This window comes from Grammomys surdaster, unplaced genomic scaffold (assembly GCF_004785775.1).
Source record: "Grammomys surdaster isolate TR1022 unplaced genomic scaffold, NIH_TR_1.0 194, whole genome shotgun sequence".
NCBI classification, from domain to species: domain Eukaryota; kingdom Metazoa; phylum Chordata; class Mammalia; order Rodentia; family Muridae; genus Grammomys; species Grammomys surdaster.
This window is the reverse complement of record NW_021604639.1, coordinates 8,811,790-8,825,588: the sequence shown is the minus strand read 5'-3', so window position 1 is coordinate 8,825,588 and position 13,799 is coordinate 8,811,790. Positions and strand designations below refer to the sequence as shown.

The 13,799-nt window shown below is 43.0% G+C and overlaps 1 protein-coding gene and 1 pseudogene across 3 annotated transcripts in view; one reads left to right on the top strand and one right to left on the bottom strand.

Annotated features, from left to right (window-relative positions):
- Pfkp (phosphofructokinase, platelet) overlaps window positions 1-13,799 on the bottom strand; it is a 65,429-nt gene that overhangs the window by 33,758 nt on the left and 17,872 nt on the right. For 2 of the 3 annotated variants that reach the window (XM_028769893.1, XM_028769895.1), the window contains exons 3-4: window positions 6,029-6,106; window positions 1,331-1,520 (exon numbers count right to left, since the gene is read on the bottom strand). In XM_028769893.1, the coding sequence (XP_028625726.1) occupies window positions 1,331-1,520; window positions 6,029-6,106 (268 nt within the window). Of the gene's footprint in view, window positions 1-1,330; window positions 1,521-6,028; window positions 6,107-7,440; window positions 7,460-13,799 lie in introns of those variants that run through there. The other variant, XM_028769894.1, reaches the window with a different exon arrangement.
- LOC114623158 lies at window positions 1,907-3,480 on the top strand (annotated as a pseudogene).

Below are 13,799 nucleotides of genomic sequence, written 5' to 3'. Positions count from 1 at the left end.
CACACACATATATTATATTGGCACTGTCCAGTTAGCAAGAACACTGGATTATAAAAATAGAAAGATCCAAATGTTGCAACTTAGGATAAAAACTTAAACATGTTTCTTCGCAATGGCTTTGGACAATAATGATTTTGAATAAGGATACATCATAATTTCAGAATTAAGTACTATAGAAACGTATGATCACCTTCCTATAGATGTCTTAATGAGGCCCATGAAACTAGCTAGTAAGTATGCCACTAGCTCTCTCAGGATAAACACAACTGGTCAGGTAGTTCTACATAGATGAACTTAGTGGATGGGGGCGGGTTTTTTAAGTCTTTACTCGTAGTCATCAATGGGCTGGGGCTAGATCAGGTATGAGAATAAGAAGATGGAGTGAGGCCTCCCAGGTCCATTTCCTGAGTCGACTTTTGAAGTTTTCTTAAAATGAAATTTGAGGGCATACACTTTATCTCACTTCCAGTTTTCATGAAGTTACTGTTTGTGTAGCACACTCTTGCTGATGACATTTGATAAAGAACTGGAATTATAATCAGAAGAGGTTATAGAGTTCTCAGACATCCTTTAGGATTATTTATAATGCCAAAAGAAATTTAAAAGTTAAGGGGGGGAGGGGGGATGAGAGGGAGAAAGAAAGCAGATCAGCATCTTTTAATTAAATTCTTGTAACAGATTTAGAGACATCCCAGCTTAACAGCAGAAATACAACCTGATGGCAGAACTGTGGATGCTGGCATCCAAGGGCAGGTATTATGCACACAGACACAGTTGCCTGGCTTCCCCTACGACCTGGGACTCCTCTCTTAGATGGGGCTGTACATGATTTCTGTCATGAGGATTCCACAGGCTTCCCTAGGAAAAGGGTTGAGTAGGACCTAGCACACAGTAGGGCTTACTGTCACTACTCTTCTTATCTGGGATACAGATTTAAACTTGGCGGTGCCAAATCATAAGAGGCAAAATAAGAGCCACAATTTGGCTGCAGTTAAAACTGAAGCTAGGACTGGGTGTGGTGGCACACACTTTGAACCCCAGGCTGGCAGGTGGCAGGTTCAGGTAGGTCTATGTGTTCAAATGCCAGTCTGGTCTATATAGTGAGACCACATCTCAGAAACTAAAATGAAATATTAATAAAAAAGATGGCTCAAAAGTATGTATGTTCATGTCAGTTATAAATAAAATGACTGTTTCCCTCTCTCCCCCTTAAAGAATGCACAGTGTGTTATTACTTCCTAAGCTCTTAAAAAAGCACCAACAGGAAAACCTGAAGCAGGCTACTCAGAGAAAAGTACTTACATGAGTGGAAACAGAAAGAGAAACATACCATTCTGAACCAGCTCTTCCAGAAGTCCGCTCCACTCCTTCCGGAAGAGATTGGCTCCTGTGAGACTTCCGTCCCCGCCGATCACGCACAGATTGGTTATGCCTAAGCGCGCCAAGTTACAGGCAGCTTTCAGGCGGCCTTCACGGCTGCGAAAGGCTTGGCAACGTGCACTGCCGATGATGGTCCCACCCTGGAAAGGACATAAATCATGCTCACTGACAGTAAAGTCAGATGGATCGGCGTAGGCCGTGACTCACGATACCTGTATAACTTTCCACAGGGTTTCCTCATTTTCATCTCGGCCGTCAGTCACACACACTAGCCTGATGCCCGTGAAAGATGGATGGATGCTAACCTTCCACTGAGTAGACAGAGCAAGTGTCTACAGGGTCACTGCAGCCTCCCAGCTTCCTGGGGTCAAAGCCGTTCTGACATGGGATGAACTGGCACTCCACTGGGCATCAGCCATGACCTGTAGAGCAAACTTGTCCTGGCTCTCCTATTTGTCAGATTATTCAACCAGAGGAATCTGAAACATGTGTAGTTTTGGTGACTTCACTTAAAAGTATAGTCCCAATGGGGTTGTCCCCAAGAAGGGTCAAGAACTATATCCGAGAGTGAGAGTTCACCCGTAAACCTCTCAGCCTTTTCTGTTGCGTCACGCCAGGGATAGCATCAGCTACAAGTCACCGCTAGTTACGCTAGCATTTTATGAAAGCTACGTCTTCAGAAGAGTCAGTGTGGACTTAGGTCATGCAAGATAGAGTTCTATTTGCCTAGTTTGCCACTGCTGGAAATCCTCTCCTAACTGGATGCTTTCAGTTTGCTACAGGTTTCCCACGTGAACAAGGACTGGAATGAAATTGCAAGCAGTGATATCCTGGGAAAGAAGTTATGTGTGAAGAGATGGCTCTTCTGCCACCTTGCAGCTCCTGGGCACAGAGACATGGAAGCAGTTCTTTGTTTACCAAACATGGCAAGAACACACCAAGTCCCGGGCAAAGCCAGAAGATTTCACTTACAAGGAAATTTATGTGGAGTCTGGAATTTGGGGATATGCATGTTATCTCTCAGGGCATGGCTTAACAAGAATCCAACAAGACAGATCAGTTGTCTGTATCTTGAGTTCCAAGGCCAAGATTTCCACCTGGGATATTCACGAGGGTGTTATGACCTGGGTAGGCCCAGAACAGCCCACCTACATCAAAATGTTGAGAATTCTCCCTGAGATGCAGATTGTGGTCACTGTATCGTAAACAAAACTATCAAACTGTGGGACTGTCACAACAGAGACACTCTGGCGACTAACAAGCTGCTCTTTCCCTGTCAATCACTAAAAGCTGTCTTTACAAAGGATGGCCCGATTGTCTTGGCAGATGATACCGCAGGTGACCTCCACATCTTTAGGATTCCTGACTTACACCTCATTTCCAAAGTCCATGTATTCCAATACGGTATTAACGAACTCTACTGCTCTCCTCAGAAGAAATGGGTCTTTCTGAGTAAGAAACACCCACATATCTTGCCAAAGGTGTATTTCATGAGCAGCTTACTGAGGACATCAGAATTCTCCACCCCTGTGTCTACCAGTCTCTCATTCTCATTATGCCAAAGAGCCTTCTGGACCCCAAGAAGGGAAGACAGGATAACCCTGATGGCCAGGTGTGGCCCCAAAAAAGTCACAAAATTTGCACATTTGATATGAAGATGGAAGAGATTGGGAATCAAATAATTGTTAAAGAACATTTGGTAGCAAGTTTCGAATTCCAAGGTTATGAAGACAGCCCGGAATGGTACGGAATCAGTGATAAGAATGTGATCGTCTGTTCAACTGTATCCTCTCTCTTGCTCTTTAGCATGGAGGGCTACCATCTGCAGAGATTTCAGTACTACCCAGAAGAGATCTTGTGACTATGGGTTGACCCCATTTATCTCATCGTCACCTTTATTGACGGCTCTTTGGAGTTGTATGCATGGGAGGAGAGAAGCCTGCTGCTCAAGAGGTATTATCGGCTACCAAACAGGAGTTGTCAGACACTGCAATACGTTTATGACAAAACATTATGTGACGATGTGAGCATAATTCGAATGATAAATGGTCACACACCCCCAACTATCTGATGGCATACACCTTGAACATCTTTTCTTGAAAACTGCACAGGTTATGTGTCTTCTTCCTCAATGATAATAAAAGTCTATTTGTAAGCCCCCCCCCAAAAAAAAGAAAAAGAAAAAAAGAAAAGAAAGCTATGTCTTAAGGAAGCTTAAGTTCCATACCCAAGATTCCAGGAGAGAGAAATCCTGATTTTCTATACAGCTTTTCAAAAAGTTAAGATCTCAGCATAATGCTGGTGGTGCATGCCTTTCATTCCAGCACTTGGGAGGCAGAGGCAGGAGGATTTCTGAATTCAAGGCCAGCCTGATTTACAAAGTGAGTTCCAAGACAGCCAAGGTCACACAGAGAAACTCTTTCTTGAAGCTTCCCACACCTTCCACGAAAGTTAAGATTTTAGAACAATGAGGTTCCTTTAAACAAACAATGAATCAATTTAGAAAAGTTGATTCTATTCCTGAGACAATTGCTTCAGACTATTGGGGTTTCCAGGCTGAATCATGCTGCAGGCAGAATTTCAATGCAGATGGCTCACTAAAAACCCATTATCCTTCTTGCATGCTAGAATCTGTATGTCTATAGCTCATTTATAAAGCTGTAGAAATTTATAATTTTACATGAAAATTACCACCACGTTGTTGAGTGGAACCTTAGTTAGAAATTACTAAAAAAGCTGAAGTCAGCTCACCACCTATACTGATCCTGGGTTAACAGTGTCATCCCTAAGTGTGATGGGAAACACACAATTGGACATGACAGAGGCAGGCCAGGGAGGGCAAGTGCCAAGCCCAGAGCAGAGCTGAGCCTGCCCTCAAATCAGTCAGAAGAACATGCTACTTGTTATAAATGGAAGTTGAAAGGAAACACAGGGACTCCAGGGTTGAACAGATAAGGTGGACAAAGCCTTGGGAATCAAACTATGAGCAGCCCACTTACAGATGCCAGTCATAGATTCACACACACACACACACACACACACACACACACACACACCAGTGTTTCCTATTTTCCTATCTCACTCTCAACACCAGAGAGGGGATGTTCTGTGTTGATAACGTGCTTGTCTTGAAAGAATTACTCTGCCTAACTATGAACGTGCCAAAATGTCCTTCACTCTCTAGGTACGCAGGGAAGCTAAGAAATTCCCAGGTTCAGTCTCTGAGTCTTTGACATTTGTTAAAGTGCATATGCCCTTAGCACCTTCAGAGTGAATTTGCTAATTTTACTTCTATTAAAAAGTACTCAAGATGAGTCAAAGATTAATGTTTAGGTTTTAAAGCCTCAAGCAACAAATAAAGAGCTTTGTATGAAGTCTTTTCTTCTACATCTTCTCTTTACTTCTCAACTAATTTGGACCTTTCATTTAGCCAAAAGGTTCCAGAAATGTATGAGGTATAAATTCCCTGGGCGGATTTCTTTTAAATTCAAAGCAAGCAACCGTTTTTTTTTTTCTCTCTCTCTTTTTTCTTTTGCCTCCAGTAACAATTACCTCTTCCTTGTGCACAACACAGAAATTAGCTGTGTCTGCTTCAAGCTAGAACAGGGATGAAGTGTCCCAGTTAAATCCATAGCCCTAAGGGCTTGCCAGGCAGAATCTTTCCCAGGCTTTGTTTTACTCCGTGCCAAGGGATATGTAAAAGCCAGTAGGCACAGAGATTTACCGATGAGCACACAGGACCAGCAAACCGAATTAACCTCTACACTCATCTGCTCTGGAAAAAAAAATCTGCCAGAAGTACCACACTGAGCAATAGCTGAGGCACCTAAGCTTGTATTGCAAAGATACTTCCTGAGTTAAGGTCATGTTGATATTTTTAAGACTTAATAAAAGGGCCCAAAAGATGACTCAGTGGTTAAGACTGCTTGCTATATAATCATGGGAACTACATCCTCAGATTCTAGCTACCATATAACAGGTCATGTTGTAACTGCAGCTCCAAGAAGACTCAACGTCATCTTCTGGCCTTTTTGGGCACAGGCGCACACATAGGTACATAGGCGCACACATACACACATAGAGTAAGAAACAATTAAACGACACATATTGTAGATTGAATGTGATCCCTTGGTCCTCAAGCAGTGATGCTATTTAGGAAGATTGCAGCTGCTCTGAGACTAGGAGAATTCCAAGTGGTTTTTGGGGAGTGATACTTGAAGGTGACAACCTTCTCAGGTTCTGGCCCCAGCCCTCTTCTTCTGATCTGCCAAGGCCTAGAGAAGCCACTCAACAATCTCCCTAGGTCACAAGCTTGGCCTCAAGTCACCGTCCATCATGGCCTGAAATGCTCAGCCACTCAAGCCATCATGTTCTCCAGACTTGAAGGACTGTACCTACTGAACCATGAGCCAACTATGTCCTCCCTTGGGTCTCTTCAGTCAGATATTTGTCCCAGAGACAAGGAAAATAAGGAGCATGGTAAGAAATGAGTGATCTCTGGCCTTATAGCTAGTTTAAACAATAAACTATACTTTATTATTAGCTAGCAGGGATGGGAAGATGTGTTAGAGCTTGCTCAAGCATCCAGTGTTTTAAATGAAAACAGAGGCTTTAGTAATAGAGAAAGAAAGAACAGCATGGCACTTACTATTTGTAGAATGCTGGAGACACAATCCCATTTGGCTTCCACAATATTGGAGCCTCCATCCACCATGCCTTGGTAACCCTGGATGAGAAAAAAAAATAAACTATTTAAAGAGAGGCTGGGCTTCACTGTATGTTAATAAACCCACAGAATTATAAAACAGAAACACAGTGACAATGAACCTAGTTTTTAAACTGACTGTTAGAAGACAGTGCAAAGCAAGTGCTGGATAAAAGTATTTAAGCATAGTAATCAATCATCAATCAATCAATCAATCAACCAATCAAAACCAAAAACCTCTTAGGAAGGGGAGGGATGAACAGGTAGATCAGAAGTCTCAGTGTACCCTGAGTCCATGTGTCCCATCCTACTCCCCACTTGTGATGAAATAGATCGTACCTAGGTTTCAGTGTCTTCATCCAAACTCACAAGCTGCTGAGCCAGAGAGAAAACAGTGAAGGATGCAGACTAGGGCCACAGCCATAACTCCTGAGCTCTCCAAGAAGAGCAGGACACAGAGTTGTGCTCACCAAAGGGCTTTGACACAGCATAACACAAAAGACCTGCCAAGCTTCCACACAAAGGCCTATTACCATAAGGTCTGTCTGTACTCACTGGTAAGGTAACTAAAAGGTCCAAAGAGATAATGTGGTCCCAACTTGCAGACTGAAGAAGAGGACCAGCTGGAGGTCCAAAAGCATCCTGAGATTGTCTCGGGGCTAGAACAGGTAAATCTTTTGTGGCATCAATGTCCTGGAGCACCCACACTCACAGAACTGCTCCCCACTAGGCTACCACAGGCTGGGTGACTACTTAAATATGCCACACAGTGAACAGAAATGTTCTTTTTCCTCTTATACTTTTAACTTAAATGTTGGGTTCTCCATGTTTGCTGGTACATGATAAGGTCTCAGGCATCTCAGACTGGCCCTGAATTTACTTTGAAGCTGAAGATGATCTTGAACTTCTGCTTCCCCTCCCTCTACCTCCTGTGTACTAGAGTTACAGGTGTTCACTGCACCGGATCGGATCACCGCTTTTTATTTGGTGCTGGGGATTAAAGCCAGGACTTCCTATGCACCAGGCAAGCATTCTATCAACTATCCTACATACATAACCAGCCCAAAATACTGATTTGATCCTCTAAAAATTGATTTTTTTTTTTACAAAGCGTTGTGCTACTTAGAAAAGAAGAAAAACTGTTCTGCAAGCGTTAACACATTCTAAAGTTGCTTAGCAACAATAATCTTAATTATTTTGCATAGTCTAGATGTACATGGTGAAGGAAACAATTTTTAAAAAGTGAGAAAAGAATGATTGCATTATTAGTACATTTAAAACTCCCCCCTACCCCACCTCCACTCCCTCCCACCCCACTCCCCCCCACCACTGCCAAGGCACCCATGGGAGCTTACTAGGAAATGACTCAGTCTTTGTGCGCTCTCTCAGAAAGAGAGCTACCACCTGCAGCTTTAAGCCTCCTTTGACTAAAAGGAAGAGATTACCTAATTGGGAGAACTAATTTTACCCTACTTCATTATCATGCAGAAGATGAGACCAAGTTTTTTTGTTTTTTTTTTTCCTATTGAAGCAGAAGGCTAAACACTTAACGTAGCCAAAACATTTTCTAAAATTCCAGTTTATACTCTTGTCTTCAAAGCCAGCTTTATGACTCACCTAAGCAAAGCAAACCGCTGAGCCTTTGGAAATCACGGGCTTTTAACTGGAGAAAGATTACTACCAGCTTGGTTTACACCACTACAGAGGCTACGGGACCCTGGCTGGCCCTATCACACCCATCCTCCACCGGAAGTTCTCCTGTCAGGCCGTTCACACCCAGGAAAAGGTGGGCCACAGGCTCTGATGTATACTGAGCAGTGTCAGGTTGGGCAGTGCCAGGTTGGGCATCAGAGGCTCCCAACTGATTCTACTTATGCTGTATTTAAGGGTCCTTGTGGCTGCTCTGCTTAGTCATGTGTTGACTCCACTATATGCAAAGTAAGACCCAGCCCACTCATAGGGAGATTTCAAAGTGATCTCTTTTTACAAAATAAAATAAAGGAGCATATGGAAGATTATCATCTCATATTAAATCGTGTCTTTTCCTTCCGACGTTTTGTTACATGGATTTGTGACCAGTTTCTTCTCATCTTCAGGGTACTGTCTCAATGTGAATTCCTGATTTTTGAGAGCTAGAACAAATGCTTGTGGGCAGGCATGAGAGACTCTGAAGGGTTATCTAGTTTATAGCTACATATTTATATAGCAAAAAAACATTGTTCAAAACTAGCTGCTCACAAAAAAAAAACAAACAAAGAAACACCATATGCTCTCTATGTTGGTGGTTTTCTTTTTGACTTTGCTTTATTTTTAAGATTTTGTTTTATTTTCATTTGTGTGGGTATAGGTGTCCTTAGAAGCCAGAAGAGGGAATTACCTGCCCTGCAGCAGGAAGTTATAACAGTTGTGAACCTACTGAAGTAGTACTAGGAACTGAACTTCAGACCTCTCTAAGAGTACAAGTACTTTTTTTTTTAACTTTAAAATATATATTAAATTATAATTTCAAGCTGGGTCTTTAATTTCAAGCATGTCTTTAGTCCCAGCACTTGGAAGGCATAGACTGAACCATCTCCATGAGTTTGAGACAAGCTGGTCAATGTACAAAGCAAGTTCAAGGACAGCCAGGGCTGTTACATAGAGAAATCCTGTCCACCACCAAAAGGAAAAACTCGTCATTTTTCTCCTTCCTGACCTCTCTACAACACTTCCTTCTCATTGCTCTCTATCAAATATCAAATTCATAGCCTCTGCGTGTATGTGTATGCACATATATATGTATATGTATATGTATATATATATATATGAATACATACTTCTAAATACATAAATACATCCTGCTCAGCCTCTGCGTTGCTCGTGTATGTGATTTCAATAGACATGCTAACAAAAAAGAGAAACTAATAGGACCTCAACCCTACACAAAGAACTATAAGCTACCAAGAAATTCTGACATTAGAAAACATAGTCTTCCCCAAATTGGTTACCCAAAACCATGTGGTCAGCCCGAAAGTCATGTACGTACAAGCAAATACTGGGGCATCTAGCTCTCCGGCCTCATCTCCTTTTATTTCCAAGACAAGATCTCACTCTACACCCCAGACTTGTCTCGAGGCCAGGTTAGCCTTGGATTCATGGGAATCCTCCTGCTTCAGCTTCCTGACTGACTGAATTACATGCATGAATCACCACATGGGTTACCCACAGGAAAGGCCCATGCAGAACCTGAGTATATAGTGTTTCCTGCTCAACCTGGAGGGCTCTAATCACCTCTCTGCCAAGGGCTCTGAACTAAAGTAAAATACTTCACAACCAACCATAAAAAATGTACTCAGTGGCTTAATTACTTCATGGGAAATTCCTATAAAGAAAGAAGTCACAGAATTTGTCCTTGGTAAAGCTGGGTCAGCTCTAAAATAGATTAGAACATGGCAAGACATTGTATGGTCCTGTACTTAGAGCTTGAGCAAACCACTAACACACTAACTTCATTTATTTAGTCCTTTGGCATTATTAGATTTCCTTAAGCCAAAGCTAACAGTGCAGTTACAAGAAAGCTATAAACCTAACAGCCACAGCAGGAAGAAGGCGGGTCAGTCTGCTACCATGATAACAGTCAAATCTACACGGCTGATGATGACATCAATATCCTCAGTGGGAACTCACTCAGCCTCACTGGGAAGATGAAGATGGCCAAAGCCGGGAAAGAGTCCATCCTCTTTTGCAGTTTGAGGATGTTATGTGTGTCTAGATGGTCTGAAACCAAAGCCAGCATTGATGGCTGTAGGGCCATCAGTCAGGTATCAGGTCAGAAATGGCATTATATGTCATATGAATTTAATATATAAGAACTAGCATAGTTAAAGCATACAAAAACAAAACTAACAAACTAACAAACTTACAAACAAACAAACAAAAAACCCAGCACTCAGTCTTGCACCTATTATCATTACTTCAGACACATCCTAGCCAGGGCTCCAGGGGAAAGGGCAGGCATTGATTATATGAATTGGCCTTTTGTAAATCAGTGAAAGTTAACCAGTGTAGCTAAGAGTCATGCATGTTAATGCAAGGGCTGGACCTGACAGGGTGTGTGCAGGTGAACAGCCCCTCAGGACACATCATGTGGTGATGCAATACAGCTCCACCCTCAGCCACCACTGCTATTGGTTTTAGGCAGAAGTAGAGGTTAAGTAGCTCAGGTATTAAGGAAGTTCCAACGTACAAATAGTTAAGCTAAAAATCCCAGAGGCATGCTTGAATGAGTTGTGGGTAACACTGCTTTAGTGTTGAAGTACTGATGGAGCAGGGTGTGTGTGTGTGTGTGTGTGTGTGTGTGTGTGTGTGTGTGTGTGCAGTGGAAACCAGCATGAGGACAAGAGTGGCATCTGATGACAAAGACGCACCAAGAGATGTTTTCAAAAGTCAGCCTGGACAAGGTGACTTGTTTTCTTGAAGGCATCCTACCCACTGGCTTTGTCTGTGCATGCCAAGAGCATGAGAATTACGCAGGTTACAGCACAAAATCACCTCTGTGCTCATTTACCCGGTGTGGGTCCACCATCGAGGTTCCTGGCTGGTGAGACAAGTACACTTCAGAATAAAAAGAGCAGAGGCTAGAAAAGGGGTTTTGTGGATTTTTCTGTCACAAGCTTAGCATTTCTCACTTGAAATGCCAGGAGTTGGGAGTTCATTCTACAAGAGAATATGAATTCCACCCAAGTAAGAAGTAGGGAAGAATCTCCATTAGAAGGGGGGAAAATGGTACCAATTCATGAGTTAGCATAAAACCTTCTTTCTTTTCATTTCTTTGATGTTGGTCTTTCTATTTTATTTATTTAATTGGGGACAGTCTCATGCAGCCCAGAATAGTCTCAAACTTAGAGGACACTCTTAAAACTCCTGTTCTTCCTGCCTGCACCTCCAGAGTGCTGGGATCACAGGGGGCTTCCTAATTTACACCACTATGCTGGGATCAAAGACAAAGTAGCAAGCATGCTAAGTGAGCAAGTCTCCTGCCTGCATATACCCCAGCCTTCATTAGGATATAACTCAGGCAGGCTATCTTGCTCAGGGCCTGAAACAGAAGCTAAAGTGACAGGCTAATCATTCATGTTCAAGATGAAAAGCCAGGCTGGTATAAACCAGAAATAGACATGTCAACTGAAGGAGACAAGGACAGCAGAGACCCTCAGACCTCTGGAGCCACAGGGAAGATGATGTAGGTTCCATTTTGGTAGATCTGTGAGGTCATGGCAGTATCAGAATTTGGGATTAAAATTTAGGATCACAATAAGATTAGCTGGACTTTGTTCACAGTGTGGACAGTGAGAGATGAGATTGGACAGTATTTATAAACAGCTGCCAATAAATATACAATATCAAACTGCTAACTCCTTTATTTAAAGATAAAAGCCCCTTAGGGTACCCTTTTTGTAAGTCTCTAAGAATGGTTATTTTAAAATCTGCAGAGAACCTTCAACAATAAGACATTAAGCTCACACAATAAACTAAAGGCAATGAGAAGCCTGTCTTCTTCAGCTAGCTTAGGTTCCCTTTTTCCTATCTTGGGTTGGACCAACCTTATTCAGGGCAGCCTGCTCTGGACATGATCTTTCCTATAAAGTATTTATTGGTTTTGTCTTAACATTACTACGGAGCTATGGCTTTCTGTGGGCTGTTAAGGCAAAAATCAAAAAACAAAACCAAGTCAAAAAACTTAAGAGCAATTAAAACAAATAGGAGGAGAAGAAAGTAATGAACAATCAGCTTGCTACATAAGAAAAAGTGGGTTAACCCACCAACCCATCCCATCTCTCCTGGAATGGAGCCCAAGGGCTCCACACGCACCACACGTACGCCTGACCCAGATCCACGGGCCTGCAAACAGCAGCCAGACGGAACAGCTCAGCTCAAGCAGGTGCCAGGCTTTTGCCAGAAACTCCAGACTTCTCAGCTTCATACATTTTCCTCAAACTTTCAGAAGAAGAGAAGAAAGGGGGAAAAGGGGAGGAGGAGGAGAGAAGCATGAAGAGAGGAACAGGAGAAGGACTAAGAGGAACAGGAAAAGAGGGGGTGAAGGGACGGGTAGAAGAACCTATTATTTAACCAATACTAATCTGTTTAAGTGTTTCAAACTTCTGTTAACCTTGACAGTTCTAAGCAAACTGGGAAACTAGAGTATACACTGTTGTTATGTTTTATAAAAATGAAAAGGAAGGCCAGTGATATGTTTGGCAAGGCGAGGTATGGTGTGGTGGAAGGGGGTGTTTCTGTGGGCCCATGCTGAGGCATCCTGAGGTGCCTTCCCCCTGAGGTGCCAGCTACATGAAGGGTAGAGTATAGAATAGAGTTTATTTAGGGCGTGATAAAGGGAGTTGAGGGGAGTAGTAGAGACAGAGAAAGGCAAACAAAGGTGGAGAGAGAGGGAGAGAAAGAGAGTAGAAGCTGGCTATGAACAGAGGGGGAAGGAGGATGGGAAGAAAAGAGACAGAGGAGGAAGAGGGTAAGAGAGCAAGAGAGTAAGAGAGAGAGGAGGGGGTAAGCAGCCCCTTTTATGGTGAGTCAGGCATACCTGGCTGTTGCCAGATAACTGTGGGGCAGAACCTAGAAGAAATGCTAGCATACATGAAACAACAGGTTGGGACAAATCACTAAATGATGCTTAAAAACATAATCCTAAGCACCTTTTGTATTCAAATCAAATAGATTGAGAATAGCAGTCCCTAATGAGAGGGACTGTGTTCTCCAGGGAACACAGCCATCTCAGAACAAGCTTGACTGTCAGAATTATTGGAGGAATTACAGGACGTTTCTCTGGCATTGACGAGGTAGAAGCAGGATGCTCTCTAACACCCTGCATTGCACAGTACTTCCATTGCCCACCCCAGAATGATCTACCCCATCAAAACCACCACACAATGCTGAGTGAAGTTAAGATAGAAGCCTCAATGCTGGGTCAGCTCATGATTCCCAGAAGGTCAGGGAGTACATCAGTTCAGTCATGTGCCTCGATTCTGTGCCTGGCCGAGAACCAATGGAGTCAAAGGCAAGTATGTCTTCTTGCCCTGTAACCAGCCAGCAGCCAGCCCCTTTGGAGCTAGTGCTCAAAACCATTCCACATGTTTTCTACCAGTGAGGGAGAGAAATAGAAGAACTTTGTTTTCTTCCTTCCCATGAGTTTACACCCATGGGTCAAAGGAGGACACTGGATCAAAGGGTTAATGCATTCCGTCCCAGGCCCTGACTGGGCTGCTTGCTGTGGATCCACAGTCCCCTACCTTATCCCTGGAAGAGGTGTGCTAGGATCCGAAAGGTTTGAATTGTCAAAGGCAACGTGGATATGATTGCATGTGTGATTCAGGGTTACCAGCTCAGTGGAGGCCATCCCTGTAGGTGTCAGTTTCTGTACAGAAAGGTACAGCCTCTCATGCCAGGTAAGCTGAGCCAAGATAATTTTCAGCTTTAGTCCAGGTCACTAGAGCTTTGCTGTCAAGATAGTGGATAAAAGCTATCAGATTTGGGGGTTCTTTTTGTGTTTTAAAATTACAGAAGCAGGAGTTTTACATCTACAGTGGGTGGTGGCGCTCCACATTGATTCAACTCAGGCACTGCTTGCTGCTACTGAAGGAAAGACTCTTATGCATGTGCCAAGTCCTATAGCATCATCGGCCTCTTCTCTCTCTCTCTCTCTCTCTCTCTCTCTCTCTCTCTC